Source organism: Bos grunniens, chromosome 2, assembly GCF_055505025.1.
Source record: "Bos grunniens cultivar Pamir isolate PY7600 chromosome 2, Bosgru_T2T1.0, whole genome shotgun sequence".
Classification (NCBI taxonomy): Eukaryota; Metazoa; Chordata; class Mammalia; order Artiodactyla; family Bovidae; genus Bos; species Bos grunniens.
In genome coordinates, this window is record NC_141166.1 from 112963436 (window position 1) to 112983135 (window position 19700).

The window sequence follows — 19700 nt, forward strand, 5'->3', positions numbered from 1 at the left end:
CTTAAGGCCAATGCCTTAACCACTCTGCCTGGTACCTGCATCCTTCTGTGAAACAAGGGCCTAGAACCACATATAGACTCTTTACAGGGAGTGTAACCACTGCCAACTTAAACTTTTACATTGATCCTTTATGAATCTGGAAATTGAAGGCATATAATCCCAAGCTTATTTTTTCTTGATTTCATAATATTTTAATGTTTGCTTTAATTCCAGTGCCCCCCAAATTCACAAAGAAATGTAGTAGTACATAGTTTAGTAATGTAAATATTTGGGTCATTTGTGATTTTGCCTTATGGATAAAATTTTTTAAAAATAATATTTGTTACTGTAGAAATTTTAGTCACTTTCCTATCCCCACTTATTGCTGTTTTGAGACTTTAATCCAAATATACTCCCCACCAAATTCACAAATCTTCAAAGTTTTAAATCAAAACCACAAAGTTCTTTATTATAACCCACAAATTGGGGCTTTCCTGATCAGATATTTTAAATCACACATTTCTTCTTTAGAAAACTCAGGGGACCAGTGAGCTGCACTTCCCTAATGAGTGTGGTATTCCTTACAACTCCCACATGGACAGCCTTGCCTGGAAAAGGCAATTGTCTTGGTTGAGTAGGCATTAATGTTGAAGGTATGAAAAAAGGAAGTTGACTCGATTCAGTTTTCACTGGCCTATCCAGATGCTAAATTCAAATTTCATTCGAGGCACCAAAATATAACAGATGTGAAATTCCAAAGTAAGGTGCCAAGAGGCAGAATTTCAATCAAATAACAAAGATCAGTTTCATGAGGCTAAACACCTCACCCAAAGGAGTAAATGAAAGTGTCTAGAAGTGGAAACGGAGGGAGGATTCCATGAGGAGTATTTTCTTGGTGAGAGCTGTGCTGTGATTCCCATCAAAGGATCAAGGGTAGGGAAGGGAGGGCTTCAATAGGCCACACATGAACAGTTCCCTACAGCTGAGGGTTGGTGGCAGTGGGGACAGGGGGCTGATGTCTGACTTGACTCTAGCCCTGGAAGTCTTAAAGATCAGGAGAGAGGGACTGGTGAGCATCTTTGGCAACGGTGAAGAGTGCTGTAATTAGGATTGGTCTGCATTCAATTTATTGGAGCCAAGTGGGCACAAGTGTTTCTATTGACCAGCTGGGGCCACACAAGAGAGAACCATCCTATAGCCACTTTAAGTCCTGCTCAGAGGACGCCTGGGATGTGAGTAGAGGATAAACTGGGACTCCTAGGGAGAAAGGGAGTTTGGAGGGGGTCTCAGGAGAGCCAGATCTGAATGGGGAGTTAGGTCTGTCACCAAATGAGTGACACCTGCTCATGTTCCAAGAGCCAGCAAGGAGGCTGCCCAAGAATACATGAAAGCATCTGAAAGACACCTTTGTCAGTCCCAGAAAATGTGATGACATCTTACAACTATCCCAGCCAAGTAACTGTTCCTTTCTTCACCTCCTCTCTTTACTCCTCTGTTCCTAGAAGAGTAAAAGCCAGCAGGTATTAAGTACGAACAGAGATGAGCAAGGAAAGAAGAAGCTGACCACATCCTCCTTCCTGAAGGCTGGACACCTGCTTGTGACCAGCTCTAGATGGTGGAGGAGGATAGAATTCTTATCTTTGAATAAAGACTGAGTGATAGTTGGTCAGTCATGCCTGACTCTTTGCAACCCCATGGACTGTAGCCTGCCAGGTTAGTAATACATTGGTTTGGATAGTCTCATAAAAGAATAATGCTTTATATTACCTATAAGGGAGAGAAAAAATTATATCCAGTGGTAAGGACAGAATTACCCTCATTGAGCAAGTTTAAAGGGACAGTGTCCCATGTCTGATTCTAACTGTTGCTTCTTGACCTGCATACAGATTTCTCAGGAGGCAGGTAAGGTGGTCTGGTATTCCCATCTCTTTCAGAATTTTCCAGTTTATTGTGATCCACAAAGTCAAAGGCTTTGGCATAGTCAATAAAGAAGAAGTAGATCTTTTTCTGGAACTCTTGCTTTTTTTATGATCCAGTGGATGTTGGCAATTTGATCTCTGGTTCCTCTGCCTTTTCTAAAACCAGCTTGAACAACTGGAAGTTCTTGGTTCACGTACTGTAGAAGTCTCACTTGGAGAATTTTAAACATTACTTTGCTAGCATGTGAGATGAGTGCAATTGTGTGGTAGTTTGAGCATTCTTTGGCATTGCCTTTCTTTGGGTTCAGGGTGAAAACTGACCTTTTCCAGTCCTGTGGCCACTGCTGACATAATGAGTGCAGCACTTTCACAGCATCATCTTTTAGGATTTGAAATAGTTCAACTGGAATTCCATCACCTCCACTAGCTTTGTTCATAGTGATGCTTTCTAAGGACCACTTGACTTCACATTCCAGGATGTCTGGCTCTAGGTAAGTGATCACACCATTGTGATTATCTGGGCCATTAAGATCTTTTTTGTACAGTTCTTCTGTGTATTCTTGCCACCTCTTTATATCTTCTGCTTCTGTTATGTTTATACCATTTATGTCATTTATTGTGCCCATCTTTGCATGAAATTTTTCCTTGGTATCTCTGATTCTTGAAGAGAAATTTGGTTCCAAATTGGAAAGGAGTACATCAAGGCTGTATATTGTCACCCTGCTTATTTAACTTCTATGCAGGGTATATCATGTGAAATGCTGGACTGGATGAAGCACAAGCTGGAATCAAGATTGCTGGGAGAAATATCAATAACCCCAGATATGCAGATGACACCACCCTTGTGGCAGAAAGTGAAGAAGAACTGAAGAGCCTCTTGATGAAAGTGAAGAAGAGAATGAAAAAGCTGGCTTAAAACTCAACATTCAAAAACTAAGATCACGGTATCTGATCCCATCACTTTATGGCAAATAGATGGGGAAATAATGGAAACAGTGAGATACTTTATTTTCTTGGGCTCTAAAATCACTGCAGATGGTGACTATAGCCATGAAATTAAAAGATGTTTGTTCCTTTGAAGAAAAGCTATGACAAGCCTAGACAGTATATTAAAAAGCAGAGACATTACTTTGCCAACAAAGGTCCACCTAATCAAAGCTGTGGTTTTTCCAGTAGTCACATATGGATGTGAGAGTTGAACTATAAAGAAAGCTGAGTGCTGAAGAATTGATGCTTTTGAACTGTGGTGTTGGAGAAGACTCTTGAGAGTCCCTTGGACTGCAAGGAGATCCAACCAGTCCATCCTAAAGGAAATGAGTCCTGGGTGTTCACTGGAAGGACTGATGTTGAATTGAAACTCCAATCCTTTGGCCACCTGATGCAAAGAGCTGACTCATTTGAAAATATCCTGATGCTGGGAAAGATTGAAGGCAGGAGGAGAAGGGGATGACAGAGGATGAGATGGTTGGATGGCATCACCGACTCAATGCACATGAGTTTGAGTAAACTCCGGGAGTTACTGATGGACAGGGAAGCCTGGCATGCTACAGTCCATGGGGTCGCAGAGTCAGACATGACTGAGTAACTAAATTGAAATGAACTGAACTGAAAGGGACAGTAAGAGAAAACATTAAAACTGCTATTATAACTTCATCTGGAAAATACAGTTTCTTCCATGAATAGGTTATATCAACAGCCGGAGTGATGGTTAGATGTTTTTTAAATAACCCACCATCTATGAGGTACCTAAAACATGGTGAATCAGATTCTCCCCTTACATGGATAGGAGTGAATGTTCAATCTTCAATAGAATTCCCAGAATGGAATTGGCAGCTCAGATGGTAAAGAATCTGCTCACAGTGCAGGAGACCCGGGTCGAACCCTGGATCAGGAAGATCTCCTGGAGAAGCGAATGGCAGCCCACTCCAGTATTCTTGCCTGGAGAATTCCACGGACAGAGGAACCTGTTAGGCTACAGTCCATGGGGTCACAAAACGTTGGACACTACTGAGCGACTAACACTTTCACTTTCTTTTTTTCAATTACTGCGCTGTTGATCTATTAATACACATTGCAATAACCTATAGCTGTCCTATGGAAATGGTAGAGCTAGGCTTAGACTGAATGCAGGAAAGATTGTGAGATTAAGTTTAAAGAAGTCCTTGGAAAGCTTTGCTGTTTCTCTAGGAGGCACATTTATCCCTTGTTCTCTACACAGTGATCACTTGCAATTTACAAAGGTCAAGGCCCTTCAGTATAAGTGATCGCAATTGATAGTCACCAAATCCCTGTAAAATGCAGCAGGCAGATTCTATTTATCTTCATTGTACAGAGAATAATAATAATAATAGCTAAGAGTTATTGAGTGCATACCACATGGTTGGCACTTATGTTAAATGTTTTACAAGCAACATATTCATGTATAACATCATTAATTTCTCCACTTTACAGGTGATGAAATAGGGTCTTAGGCTAAGCAATTCATTTTAAGTGTTTACTTAGTAGAAGATGTGGAGAAGGCAAGGGCACCCCACTCCAGTATTCTTGCCTGGAAAATCCCATGGACGGAGGAGCCTGGTAGACTGCAGTCCATGGGATCTCGAAGAGTTGGACACGATTGAGCGACTTCACTTTCACTTTTCACTTTCATGCATTAGAGAAGGAAATGGCAACCCACTCCAGTGTTCTTGCCTGGAGAATCCCAGGGATGGTGGAGCCTGCTGGGCTGCTGTCTATGGGGTCGCACAGAGTCGGACACGACTGAAGCGACTTAGCAGCAGCAGCAGCAGCAGCAGTAGAAGATGAAGCTGGAATTTGAACTCAGTTGTCTGTCCTCAAATTCCTAACTTTGAACCTCTTCTCAGATGAACAAAATGGAACTCAAACATTAAGGAACCCATTCAATGTTCTACAACTAGTAAAACAGCATTAACACCCCTGGGTCTTACCATTTCTCGGCTCATCTCCTTAGAGATCAACAGTGGAGATGTTTAGCTCTCTAATTGAAGGCTAAGCTATAGGAAGGAGATTAAGCAGATTTTTGCCAATCAAAATAATAGGCCTCAAAAGAAAGTGTTACTAAGGGAGTAAATTTTAAAAGTTTTCATCAAAAAACCCACAAAACTATAGCTGTGTGTGGTACTGTATGTTACTAGACATTGTGGTGATCATTTGCAATGAATACAGATATCAAATCATTATGTTGTATACTTGAAACTAATATGTCAATTATATCTCAGTTTTTAAAAAGTTTAATTACATCAATATGTTGGAATATTTCATAGCCAGTAAAAATTTTTAATGAAAATTTCATTTAAACACACAAAGCATTTTTCCATTCCAAGTAGAAAAAGTAGCCTATAAAATAATGCTTTCAAGTCTGTATGAATACATGTATTGATACACATGTATGGGCTTCCTAAGTGGCAGTAATAGTAAATAACCCACCTGCTAATGCAGGAGCTAGTAGAGACACTGGTTCAATTCCTGGGTGGGGAAGATCCCCTGGAGAAAGAAATGGCAACCCACTCCACTATTCTTGTCTGGAGAATACCATGGACAGAGAAGCCTGGCAGGATGCAGTCCATAGGGTCACAAAAAGTTGGACATGACTGAAGAGACTTAGAATGCAGGCATACACTTATGTACATACTTTTTTTCATATATACATACTTGAATGTAAGCAGCAAGTTATATGTATGTGTTTATGGGTGTATGTGTGATTTTATCTTTTAAAAATAGAAAATATAGAATGAAATGTGCTAAAACATTAGCAGTGTTATCTCTAGATGGTGGCATTCTCAGTAATATTTACTTTTTATCTACACTTTTATTTATTTTCCGCCTACAGATCAATACATGTTCTTTTTTCCTTTCACCTACTGGACAGGTTTATTATTTTTAAAATTATCATGAAAAACAATTTATAATCATTTTACTCTTATCCCCTGAGCAGTCATTTTTGACAAGTCTTCTACCCTTATGCTATAGACAAAACCAGTTACACCATTGCCCAGTGCAATGGGGGTGGAATCAGACAGACCCAAATCCGATTCAAGGCCTCCTGCTCCAGTAGCTAGGGTCTCACCAGCAAGGTATGAACCCCTCTCAAGGCTCAGTGTCTCAGTGAGTATATTGCAGTGACTGGAGCCTACATCCAGGGCTGGATAGGGACATGTGCCTGTTCAGGGAAGTCAGTGATTCTTGGTGCTCCTTCGAAAGGATCCTTTGAATGATCGTTTAATTTCTATTTAGAGGAAAGGCAGGGTCCCTGAAGGGCAAAACAAAGGCCTTGTAGTTCATCAGACCACAGTCCCTAAGAAGCATAATAGGGGCCTTGGGCTTTCCCTCCCACTCCAAGTAGCTCATCAACATCTTCTTTCCAAGCCAGTCAACACTCTCCCTGGAAGTACTGATAAACAATTTTCTCCAGTTCGTTACATTTTCAAAGACGTTTGTCTCTCTTTGTAGAGTAATCCTGACATCTGTCCTTCTGACTGCTTCATAGAATGTTCCGAAGATTAAACAAGGTAACACACGTAGAGAACTCTGCACAGCACCTGACACTCAGCGGATGTTCAATAAACGATGACTATTATTAGTATCATAGCTAAAAATGATAGCAACTCCAAGCCTCCAGTAATGACAGGTCATGCGCAGTCCTTTTTTCCTCTAGCTCCTTACCTTTAAATATTCTCTGAGTAAAGGCATTTTGAGAAAGCATTTGGTGACGTTGGAATGTTCTCAAGAGCTCTCTGGTGCCTTTATAAGTGAATCTTAATAAATATAGGAGACTCATCTCTTTCTTCATACCTCTGTCATGAAAAAAAGCAACAACAAAAATACCTTTGGCATACTATAACATTGTATAGTATAACATTTTAAATGTTATTTACCTTCAACACAGTAGAAATCCACAGGATGGAGGTTACCTGAGGGATAAACACTGAACCAGGCCATGTTGCTGAGGGAACAGAGGTAGGTCTGAGACCAGATCCTGGCTAGGGAGCAGAGGGGAAATGGTGATTCTTTGGAGGAGTTTTATTGGGATAAAATGCACCTGCTTTTATTAGGATGCCAGAATGCACCTGCTGTTTCATTCTCTTCAGTCCCCTTGAACATCCTTTGAGCAGAGGAATGAGAGGAGAGTAGGAGAGAAAAAAAAGAACAGAGTGAGGTTAGCAACGCTGTCTCCTTCCTCATTGTCTGTTTCCAAATGCACCATCAGTATCAAAACACTGCTTGGTAGTAGTCTAAAAGATTTAACTTGTCCCCAAATTCCTAAGCAACCACTGGTGTGTAATTTGATTTTTGACAGAGTGCAACTGAACTTCTGAGCATATCATTAGTTTTGTACACCTACCAGAGACAGGTGTAGTGACCACCCCTTCCACACTCCAGACACGGAGTGAAGGACACGTGGGGCCAACCACTCAGGTTACCCCAAGGGTGGTGGGAACTTGGTCCCCGATCCGAACCACAGTTCTGCCGTGGCCCCACTGCTCGCCATTCTTAATTGTGTGCTTGTGTGTGTTTCATTGAGTAGGTGATGGGAGCCCCAGCAACTGCAAGGTTCAAGGCCTCAAACTTCAGTTTGTCAACCCTTCAGTCATGACTTGAAGGAAGGAAAGGACAACCCACTCCGGTATTCTTGCCTAGAAAATCCCACGGTCAGAGGAGCCTAGCGGGCAGCAGTCAATGGTGTCCGAAAGAGTCGGACACAACTTAGTGATTAAACAACCGTCACCGCTGGTCACCATTCTGGGCCCTGGCCTACCCTCTGGGCTTCCGGCCGTGCCTGCACTGCCTCTCCGTTCCATCCCAGGCCTCCCTCAGCTCCCAGGGGAGACTGGGACCCCTGACGGTGTCTCCAGGCCAAGTCAGATAGTCCTCCTCTCCATCCCTTTTTGAAGGAGAAACAGCAAAGGTGAGCAGGAAACCGCCAGCAAGTTTTGACAGCTGCTGAGGGAGACTAATGGGTTTCTAAGGAAACCGAGAGGCAGCAGCCATTTTAGTGGCATTTGCTGTATGAAAAATATATAGACATTGACATCCGTCCCCGTCCCCCAACCCCCACCCGCGGCGCCTTCCTTCCCTTCCCGCTCCGGAGGCCCCGAGGTGAGGGTGCGGCCCAGGTCTCCCGGAGACGCAGCAGCCACCTGTCGCAGGTGCCTGCCACCCGGCGTCGCCCCCCAGCCCCCTCCCCGCAGCGGGCGGGACCGCGGGACTCCCCACCCCCGGGCGCCGCAGTGCAGCGCGGTCCCCGCGGCCCGCCCCTCGGGTCCCCTCCCTTGCTGGCCCCCCGCCCGGCGGGCCGCGGGGAGGGCGGGCGCGTGGCCGCGGCGCTGGGCGCGAGGCGGGCGGGGAGGAGCGGGTCCGCGCGGCTGGCGAGGCGCGGGCGAGGCGCAGGCAGAGCGAGCGCGGGAGGTCGCCGCAGCCTGGGGACACCGCGCGCCGCTGCCCATCATGGTCGCTGCGCACGCTGCCCATTCTTCCTCCTCGGCCGAGTGGATCGCCTGTCTGGATAAAAGGTACCCGGGGAAGGGTCCCCGCCGGCCGGGGCTCCGCGCGCTGTCTGCCCGGAGACCGCCGCGGGGACGCCCGCCGGGGCCGCGGGAGGAGGGTCCCTGAGCGGGGAGGGAGCGGAGGATCCGCGCCTGGGACCAGGGGACGCAGACCCCGGTCTCTCTTGGGGCACCAGGTGCGCGAGATTTTCACACGTGGTGGAGAAATTGAGGCGCAGTGAGGGGAGCCCCAGCCCCTCCAGGTCCCCCTCGCCCCTCCTTCAAGGTCTCCTCGCCTCCTGCCCCTCTCGACTCCCGGCTCGGCGCTCTGGTCGGGGGTTTATTTTCCTAGGCATCACCGGAGAGACTAGATTCCTACCTCTTCTGGCTGTTTAGATCCTTAGGGGTAAATAAGTTTCAAGGAGGGTGGGTGGAGAGGCAGGTGCAGAGTAACGTGCTTTTTTTTTTTGTTCCTGAAAGCCAAGTGTGAAGGACCCAGTTGAGCTGTCAAGTGCCTTCTGAAATTCTCAGCTTCTGCCCCCGCAGTCGCTCGCTCAAGGTCTGTGTTAGGAAGGTCACGCGGGAGACTGCTTTCGTCTTAATACCCTACCTCTCGGGAAGAGACCCTTACTCTAACAAAATTAAACCCGTAAAGCACTGTAACTCCCGACGACAGCCCTGTGTAAGGAGGGTGCAGTGTAATAGCGGACTGCAGTTGTTTGCAGGCTCTGACAGCATAATTTTCTGTTTGTCCAGATTGTGGGTTTAGCAGTAAACATTACCCAGGATGTTAGCAATTAGTTTGTTACCCTGATTAAAAGGTGATGCATCTGAACTTTTAAGAACTGGGTGAGAGATCTTGCAGAGTGAACTGCCTCTGATTTTTCCAGTTTGATGCAGCAGGGCAGTGATTCATGTCTTGCAGTTATCTGCATGACATCTCTATTTGCATTTGGGGGAAATATTTTGCACTCTGCCATATTGAAATTTTTACAATTAGCAGATTCGTAACCAGATCAAACTTGAAAATCTTAAGTGTGACGTGCTTTGCATACTTTACTATATAGGCCTTTGTTGAAAAAATTAAATAATTTGAAAAAAACTAAATGTGGCTCATTTGAATAACTTAATATATCTGAGAAATAATTTTGCCTTTCAATTACCACACAGTAGCAAGATTTTTTGGCAGGCACTGCCCTATTTACGTCTAAGATGATATGTGCTAATATTAAAAGAGTTGTGTGCAATAAATAGTAAGAGAATTGAAGTGACGTTTAAATCATAGAGAATTATGTAGAGAAGCTAAGTGAAGAGACTGCTAATGTGATAAGTAATCTAAATTTAATAGTTTAGGAAAGACAAATTATCAAAGAAGAGAAAATCAAGCTCTTGTCCTTATAAATAATGGTACTTCCTCATGAGTGAATTGTTTAGATAACAGACTGCATATTTCCATTTGCAGAAATCCATGGCATGCCATTTTTTGAACAGTCAGTAATTCACTGGCAGCCCTCTAGTCAGTAAGTACTTGTGGCAAAAATCATAGAACAGTACTAACACAAGTGGGGCATATTTGACTCTGTCTTTTCATAATGTGTATTTGCCCAAATGATTTTTGTTTGGAATGGATTTTTAGAACATAGTGTCACAATTTATTCTGATACTACAGAATGTTCAAGGGTAGAGTTGGGGGTAGAATCCTCCATAGATACCAAGCCTAATTTTCCTGGAGTGCTGGAGAGTAGACAGATCAATTTAAGATTTAACCCTTAATCAAATTAAGTATTTTAGGCCTAGAGCTGTCACCAGCCACAAGCTCTGATCTTGGACATGTCAGTTTTATTTCCTTGAGTGACTGAAAAATGAGGCTAATGCTATCTGTCTTACCAAGGATTAGTGGGCCAAATGGGAAAAAAAAATCGTGAAAGTAATGTGAAAACTGTGAGGTGCCATGTGGCATATTATTTTGTAGTGTTAAGAGAACCTTGCATTTTCCACGGTGTTGTTGCTAGAATTTCTTTGAAGAAGAGTTTAAGAGTGGCAGTCTCTTGATAAGAGGGCCTTGAGATACTTGTTTTGAAGTGTTTGTTTTTTTTTTTTCCCCCAATTTTTAAAAATCTAAGCATTTTTACTTAGATTGTCTGCTGACTTTTTAGGGGAGGAGGGAGATTAAGGATGCTGATGGAAGTTGGCTGGGAAGCCCCCTGAGTCCTTCCTTTTGGGACACTGCCCTCAATATTTCTGAGAAATGCAATCTTGATGCTCTATTCCAGGCACTGTGTTGGGCATGGGGGAGGCAGGGGAAAACAAGAAAAGATGAAAGTTGTTTATTGACTTAGTGGGGTGGGCAGGTGGGGGTGGGACAGTTACATAAACAAGCAAGCGCAATGCAGTCGTAAGTGCTTTAATGGAGATGTAGGAAATGCTTTGGGGATGCAGAGGAGAGCCTCAGCAGATCTGCCACAGATGCTTCCCACAGGTTCCTGTCCTTGGAGGTTGAGGGGAATTTTCTCAGGCAGAAAATTCTGGGAGCAGTGTGAACAAGGACACTTAGGTGTGGCAGATAAATATGCTCATTTCATCTCAACCTCAAATTCCTCTTGTGACCAAATCAAGAGTATAAAAACATATGCTCTGCTTTTCTAAAACTCTCGATTATGGACTTTTGCAAGCACACACAGAAGCAAAGAGGAAATGGTACAGTGATCCTTGATGTCCTGTCTGGGGAAATGATGCTGGGACCTTTTCCACAGCTGGGAAATATAGTTTAGATATATGTATCATTCAAGCATCAACTGTTGTGGACAGCTAGAAAAAGAGCAATGGAGGGTTGGAAATAAAAAGGGGAGTTAAAGTAGAAAGTCTGCAGGAGTAAAGGATGTGTAATGAAACAAATAAACAAAAACAAGGAAAATAATCCAGTAGAAATATTTGTTAAGTGTGCCTAGGAAGTTGTCATAGATAGGCAATGCTCTATAAGCTTATGTATGGGGAGGGAGGTTAAAAATATGTAGATATGTGGATTAGGTTGAAGAAACAAAATCTAAAGCTTTTTATGTATCAGGCATCCAAGTTCTTGGACTATGGTACAACTCAGAAGGTGAGAGTGTATGAATACTAATTGTAAAAATCAGAAAGCCATTGAACATTTGGATGAATAAAAATACATTGAAAAAAGTCTCAACAGAAAACATTGTCAAAGCAAAACAAGCTTAGCGTTGCCTCATTTATCTTACAAATTTTTTTTGAGCAGGGATGGTAACTAGAAATGTATGACACAGTACCCCACTATTTGGGATTTAAGATATGTAAAATATATTTTTATAAAAGATATTTTATATGCAAAATACCTTTTAAAAATGTGTTGACCATTTTTAAAAATATTAGTGAAAATATTTTTCCCACAAGCTTGTAAGTTTTGCCACTTGAGAATTTAAGAACTGTTATATATCATAATTCTCATGGTTGGTAAGGGCGTGTTATGAAGGGACCACACACATTCACAGTATGTATAGTGAACTGTTGCCAGTATTCATCACTGTGGAGCAGGAATTGGCAAACTATGGCCCATGGGCCAGATCCGGCAGCTGCTCGTGTGTCTCCTGAGCTAAGAAGGTTTTTCACATTTCTGAGTGGTTGGAAATAAACCACAAGATTAATCTTTTGTGACCCATGAAATTTATATGAAATTCAAATGTCAATGTCCACAAGCAAAGTTTTGCTGAAACACAGCCATGCTCATTTGGCTACATATTGTCCATGGCTGCTTTCACAGCACAATAGCAGGACACTGTGGCTCACAGCTTTTGAAGTATTTGCTCTGTGGATATTTGAAGAAAAAGTTTGCCATCCCCTGTTACAGGTCAAAGAATCTACCTAAGTGATCAACAGAGAAATCGCTGGAGATGAAAGTTGTTCTTTGTCTGGGAAGGAGTTGACGATGTTTGGTTTCTTGTTCTTCAGTTAAAAGTATAGTGTGGAGGGAGGTCCTTGGTTGATTAAACTGTTTGTGGACCACCTAAGCAGAAAAGGAAGTTAATATAGTATGACTATGTGAAAAATGTTGTCATCTTTCAAAACAGCCAAAGAGTTTTAAAATTATTAATTTTTCATTAAAAAATGCCCCTTACATAGTTCTTGCATTTGACTTGATTCCTGAATAGATGTTGAGTTAGCTATTTTTGATGGGGTTGAATGAGAGTGAAAGAAATCAAGAAACAAATTTGTTAAAAACGAGCATGCTTTTTAGCAGACATGGTGAAAGAGGATGACTCAGCTATCCAAGAAGCATCAGACACAGTCCCAGCCTTAAGGAATCTAGAAGATCAAAGAAGCATGCACAGCAGAAGGCAGGGGAACGCTGATGTCTACCTAGGCAGGTTCCAAGGGATGACATTACCCAGGATTCTGGGCTGGTCTTACAGTCTTGAAATTCTGATTTGTTGGCACATCAAGAATTAATGCATTTTTTCCAGGGATAGATATATAGGCACCAAACTCTCAGAACCTATAAAAACCAGAAAGTTTATTAATTTGATAATTCCAGTAGTCATGTACAGATGTGAGAGTTGGACTATAAAGAAAGCTCAGCACCAAAGAATTGATGCTTTTGAACTGTTGTGTTGGAGAAGACTCTTGAGAATTTCTTGGACTGCAAGGAGATCCAACCAGTCCATTCTAAAGGAGATCAGTCCTGAATATTCATTGGAAGAACTGATGCTGAAACTGAAACTCCAATACTTTGGCCACCTGATGCGAAGAACTGACTCACTTGAAAAGACCCTGATGCTGGGAAGGATTAAGGCAGGAGGAGAAGGGGACAATGGAGGATGAGATGGTTGGATGGCATCACCGACTCGATGGACATGAGTTTGAATAAGCTCCGGGAGTTGGTGATGGACAGGGAGGCCTGGTGTGCTGCAGTCCATGGGGTCATAAAGAGTCAGACATGACTGAGCAACTGAACTGAGCTGAACTGCACTGAATTGAGCATCAGAGAAGTGGATACTGCCATCCTTGGGCTAATATGTTCCTTCTCTAGGCAAGCTGTATGGAAATCCAATTGTTATTAGAAGGCCATGTTGTACATTTATGACGAGAGGCAAAGCTGCCAGGAGATCAGGACACTTACAACTTCTGGCCAGCTCATTCTCTTCCTAGAGCAACAGAGCTTGGGAATTGAATTATAATCAGAAGATAGTTCTGGGAATTCTTCAGGGCAGTTTGGTCATCACCTCTTCCAGTTAGAGGATCTTCTGAGTGCTCCCATAGGACTCTTTGTTACACTTTGTCCAACAATGTAATAGCACGACTCAGGCTTCATCACAATTGCCTATCTACTCCTTTCTGTGCATCTCTTGATGTTGTATTGTATTGCTAGGTTGTATTGTAGTCATCATTTTACCTTCAGCTTCAGGGCAGCTCCCTAATTGTAGAAAGTACTTTTGGGACCAGGGTGAGATGTCCAGAGGCATCCTCTTCCTCAGGGATGAAATAGCCTCTGCAACTTTTAGGGCAAGTCTTCACACTGGGCCCCTCTGCCATAGAAAGGGCTTGACTGGGCACCAGCATCTGCCTCTGATTTTCCCTTATTTTCTTGGCTGATGTGAATACTTTAAAAAAATGATATGACATGGCATAGCTCTATTCTAATTTTTATTTTTTGAAGTTTATTATGGAAAATTTCAACATATGTAAAAGAAGAGAGAATAGTATGATAATTCTGTTGTTCCACCCCCTTTGCCTCCAACAGTCATCAACTCACATTCAATGTTGTTTTATTTATACCCACTTGTCCCCCAGACCTGTGGCCACTGCTGAGTTTTCAAAGTTTGCTGACATATTGAGTGCAGCACTTTCACAGCATCATCTTTTAGAATTTGAAATACCTCAACTGGCATTCCATCACCTCCACTAGCTTTGTTCATAGTGATGCTTTCTAAGGCCTTGACTTCACATTCCAGGATGTCTGGCTCTAGATGAGTGATCACACCATCGTGATTATCTGGGTCATGAAGATCTTTTTTGTACAGTTTTTCTGTGTATTATTGCCACCTCTTCTTAATATCTTCTGCTTCTGTTAGGTCCATACCATTTCTGTCCTTTATTGAGCCCATCTTTGCATGAAATGTTCCCTTGATATCTCTAGTTTTCTTGAAGAGATCTCTAGTCTTTCCCATTCTATTGTTTTCCTCTATTTCTTTGCCTTGAATGCTGAGGAAGGCTTTCTTATCTCTCCTTGCTATTCTTTGGAACTCTGCATTCAAATGGGTATATCTTTCCTTTTCTCCTTTGCTTTTCGCTTCTCTTCTTTTCACAGCTATTTGTAAGGCCTCCTCAGACAGCCATTTTGCTTTTTTGCATTTCTTTTTCTTGGGGATGATCTTGATCCCTGTCTCCTGTACAATGTCACGAACCTCTGTCCATAGTTCATCAGGCACTCTGTCAGATCTAGTCCCTTAAGTCTACTTCTCACTTCCACTGTATAATCATAAGGGATTTGATTTAGACCATACCTGAATGGTCTAGTGGTTTTCCCCACTTTCTTCAATTTAAGTCTGAATTTGGCAATAAGGAGTTCATGATCTGAGCCACAGTCAGCTCCTGGTTTTATTTTTGCTGACTGTATGGAGCTTCTCCATCTTTGCTGCAAAGAATATAATCAATCTGATTTTGGTATTGGCCATCTAGTGATGTCCATGTGTAGAGTGTTCTCTTGTGTTGTTGGAAGAGGGTGTTTGCTATGACCAGTGTGTTCCCTTGGCGAAACTCTATTAGCCTTTGCCCTGCTTCATTCTGTACTCCAAGGCCAAATTTGCCTGTTACTCCAGGTGTTTCTTGACTTCCTACTTTTGCATTCTAGTTCCCTATAATGAAAAGGACATCTTTTTTGGGTGTTAGGTCTAAAAGGTCTTGTAGGTCTTGATAGAACCATTCAACATCAGCTTCTTCAGCATTACTGGTCAGATATAGACTTCAATTACTGTGATATTGAATGGTTTGCCTTGAAAACGAACAGAGATCATTCTGTTGTTTTTGAGATAACATCCAAGTACTGCATTTCGGACTCTTTTGTTGACTATGATGGCTACTTCATCTCTCCTAAGGAATTCTTGCCCACAGTAGTAGATATAATGGTCATCTGAGTTAAATTCACCCATTCCAGTCCATTTTAGTTCGCTGATTGCTAGAATGTCGATGTTCACTCTTGCCATCTCCTGTTTGACCACTTCCAATTTGCTTCGATTCATGGACCTAACATTCCAGTGTCCTAACAATTCCTAACATTCCTGCAATATTGCTCTATACTTGTCAGACCTTGCTTCTATCACCAGTCACATCCATAAGTGGGTGTTGTTTTTGCTTTGGCTCCATCCTTTCATTCTTTCTGGAGTTATTTCTGCACTGATCTCCAGTAGCATACTGGGTACCTACTGACCTGGGGAGTTCATCTTTCAGTGTTCTGTCTTTTTGCCTTTTCATAATGTTCATGGGGTTCTCAAGGCAAGAACACTGAAGTGGTTTGCTGTTCCCTTCTCCAGTGGACCGCATTCTGTTAGACCTCTTCACCATGAACCGCCCGTCTTGGGTGGCCCCACACAGCATGACTTAGTTTCATTGAGTTAGACAAGGCTGTGGTCCATGTGATCAGATTGGCTAGTTGTCTGTGATTATGGTTTCAGTGTGTCTGCCCTCTGATGCCCTCTCTCAGCGCCTATGGTCTTACTTGCATTTCTCTTACCTTGGACGTGGGATATCTCTTCATGGCTGCTCCAACAAAGCGCAGCCCCTGCTCCTTATCTTGGACGTGGGGTATATCCTTATGGTCGCCGCTCCTGACCTTGGACATGGGGTAACTCCTCTCAGCTGCTGCTTCTGACCTTGAATGTGGGGTATCTCCTTTCGGCCACTCCCTCCTGCACTGTGCACCTGCTGCTCTGTGCTCCAGATGTTCAAGCTGGTTTTAGAAAAGGCAGAGGAACCAGAGATCAAATTGCCAACATCCGCTGGATCATCGAAAAAGCAAGATAGTTCCAGAAAAACATCTATTTCTGCATTATTGACTATGCCAAAGCCTTTGACTGTGTGGATCACAATAAACTGTGGAAAATTCTGAAAGAGATGGGAATACCAGACCACCTGACCTGCCTCTTGAGAAACCTGTATGCAGGTCAGGAAGCAACAGTTAGAACTGGACATGGAACAACACACTGGTTCCAAATAGGAAAAGGAGTACGTCAAGGCTGTATATTATCACCCTGCTTATTTAACTTATATGCAGGGTACATCATGAGAAACACTGGGCTGGAAGAAGCACAAGCTGGGATCAAGATTGCCGGGAGAAATATCAATAACCTCAGATATGCAGATGACACCACCCTTATGGCAGAAAGTGAAGAACTGAAAAGCCTCTTGATGAAAGTGAAAGAGGAGAGTGAAAAAGTTGGCTTAAAGCTCAACATTCAGAAAACTAAGATCACGGCATCTGGTCCCATCATCACTTCATGAGAAATAGACAGGGAAACAGTGGCTGACTTTATTTTTTGGGGTTCCAAAATCACTGCAGATGGTGATTGCAGCCATGAAATTAAAAGACACTTACTCCTTGGAAGGAAAGTTATAACCAACCTAGACAGCATATTAAAAAGCAGAGACCTTACTTTGTCAACAAAGGTCCATCTAGTCAAGGCTCTGTTTTTTCCAGTAGTCATGTATGGATGTGAGAGTCGGACTATAAAGAAAGCTGAGCGCCGAAGAATTGATGCTTTTGAGCTATGGTGTTGGAGAAGACTCTTGAGAGTACCTTGGACTGCAAGGAGATCCAACCAGTCCATCCTAAAGCAGATCAGTCCTGGGTGTTCATTGAAAGGACTGATGTTGAAGCTGAAACTCCACTACTTTGGCCACCTGATGTGAAGAGCTGACTCATTTGAAAAGACCGTGATGCTAGGAAAGATTGAGGGCAGGAGGAGAAGGGGATGACCGAGGATGAGATGGTTGGATGGCATCACCTATTCAATGGACATGAGTTTGAGTAAATTCCAGGAGTTGGTGATGGACAGGAAGGCCTGGTGTGCTGCGGTTCATGGGGTCTCAAAGAGTGGACACGACTGAGTGACTGAACTGAACTGAACTGTCCCCCACCACTGCCAGGATTATTTTATCACAAGTCCCATATAGTATCATTTTATCTGTAAATATTTACATATATATCTCTAGTACCTAAGGACTCTAAGTATATTGTCACATATTTTAAAATTAACACTAATTTCCTAATATGATCAAATATCCAGTCACAGTGCAGACTTTCCCATTTCATCATGACTTTTTCTTTTTTGCAGTTTGTTTTTATTTGGATCCAAACAAGTTGTATTTAGTTGATATGTATCTAGGTCTTTTTTAATCTGTGGATTTTCCCTATAGCTCTCTCTTTTTATTCCTTGTAATACATTTGTTGAAGAAGCAGGTAGATTTTTACAGTCTGAATTTTAATTATACCTTCATGGTGTCTTTTAATATGTGCCTTTGGCCCCTGTATTTCCTGTAAATTGGTATTTGGCTCTAGGGCTTGATCAGTTTTATTAATTGATTTGATTTTTTTTTTGACAACAGTCTTTCACAGAGGGGTTATATACTTGCGTTATGAGTGCATGTCAAGTGATCTCTTTTTGTGATGTTAGAAAATATAGTGTTCTTGAAATTTAAATACTTGGCCACTATCTTATCTACAACTTCTTGAGGGACATCTCATGGTAGCTCCAAAACATGGGAGCGTATGTGTGGAGCATTTAGAGAACATCACATCCTCATGTGTAATCAGGATTAAGTTCTGTGGTGCTTATTTTACCTGTGCTTTTAGGATTTAGGCAAGGAAAGGGTTCAATAGGAACTGGACTCCCTCAGATCAGAGGCACATGGGGAATGGTGTGCTTGCAAAGCAGTAGGCCTGAGAAAAAGGTACCTGGTTCATCTCACCCTGGTCCTACAGTCTGGTCTCCTGAACACAGACTGGAAACCTAAAGAGTCATCAGGGAGGGTCATACTCAGCAAAGCAAATTTGTCTTGTCTTAGTTTGGCTTCCCCTCAGTGGACTTCATGCTCCTCCAGTGAGGCTAGGATGGGCAGATGCTCTTTAGTTTGAATTTTCTATGGGCTTATAAGATTTCATAGCCCTTCTGGAGTAGCTGCTTCTTATCTTTTTTCATCTCCCTAAACCAAGGCAGCTACTTTCTCTTTAGATAGATTTAGATCCACTTTTATGTACTTGAATGGTGGCGTGAAGAGTGAGATTTTCTTCCAGCACTTTAATTCGTGGGCTTCTCAGGTTGCTCAGTGGTAAAGAATCTGCCTGCCAATGCAGGAGACGTGGGCTCGATCCCTGACCTGGGGAGACCCCCTGGAGAAGGAAATGGCAACCCACTCCAGTATTCTTTCCCGGGAAATTCCATGGACAGAGGAGCCTGGTGGGCTACAGCCCATGGGGTGACAAAAGAATCGGACATGACTTAGCAACTAAACAACAACAACCTTTAATTGAAAATTGAAGGAAAGAGAAAGGAGAGACCGTCTTGGGAAAACAGAGACTGAGGAAAGAGAAAGAGGATGGAACTAACTGGGTGTAGAGGAGGACAGGGAAAGACCCAGTCACACATAGGAAAGCAAACAATCTGACTGGCTGGAGTAGAGGCGCTGGGTGCCGTGTTTACTCCTCCGCATCCATGTGCATTACTTGCTTTCCCTGCATGGACAGAAAAACAAAGCACCGTCGCTACCCTGTGTTCTCTTCATGCACATTCTTCTTAGAGCACCAATGCATTCCTGTGTTTTAACTGTGCACATTGCTTACATCCTGTATCCATGGTCTATCTTCTAGACTAGGTGCCCTTTTGTTTCCCTGTCGGATATTCCCATATCAAATATCCCATTAATAATCTGGGGCAGATATTGTTTTCCTTCACCTACTTCTGCTAGAGAGGTTAGAAAAAGACAAAATACTTATCTTTCCAGCCTCTCTAGAGGCTTGGTGCCCATGGGATACACTTCTGGCCAATAAGACATAGTAAAACCCTGTTAGAGGCTTCTAGGATAGCTTTTGCCTTACTGATGAAAGATACAGATGTGTTTGACACTACTTTGTTCTCTTCCTTCTGCCTGAAATTACTACCTTAGGCCTATGGTAACGATATTATAATGCCAGAAGGAAGGGCCAGGAGAAGCACAGACTTCAGTTTTGACTTTGTACAGCTGCTGAATTTAAATCAATAGTTGCCTACCTTCAGCTCTCTTGTTTTGTGAAGAA

At 42.8% G+C, this 19700-nt stretch overlaps 1 protein-coding gene across 2 annotated transcripts in view; it reads left to right on the top strand.

Annotated features, from left to right (window-relative positions):
- Positions 1–8260: 8260 nt before the first annotated feature.
- The window catches only part of RAPGEF4 (Rap guanine nucleotide exchange factor 4), a 334437-nt gene continuing 322997 nt past the window's right edge, over positions 8261–19700 (top strand). The window contains exon 1 of one of the 2 annotated variants that reach the window (XM_086358467.1): positions 8261–8428. In XM_086358467.1, coding sequence (XP_086214593.1) covers positions 8364–8428 — 65 coding nt within the window. In that variant the 5' untranslated portion in view covers positions 8261–8363. The remainder of the gene's footprint in view (positions 8429–19700) is intronic. The other variant, XM_086358458.1, reaches the window with a different exon arrangement.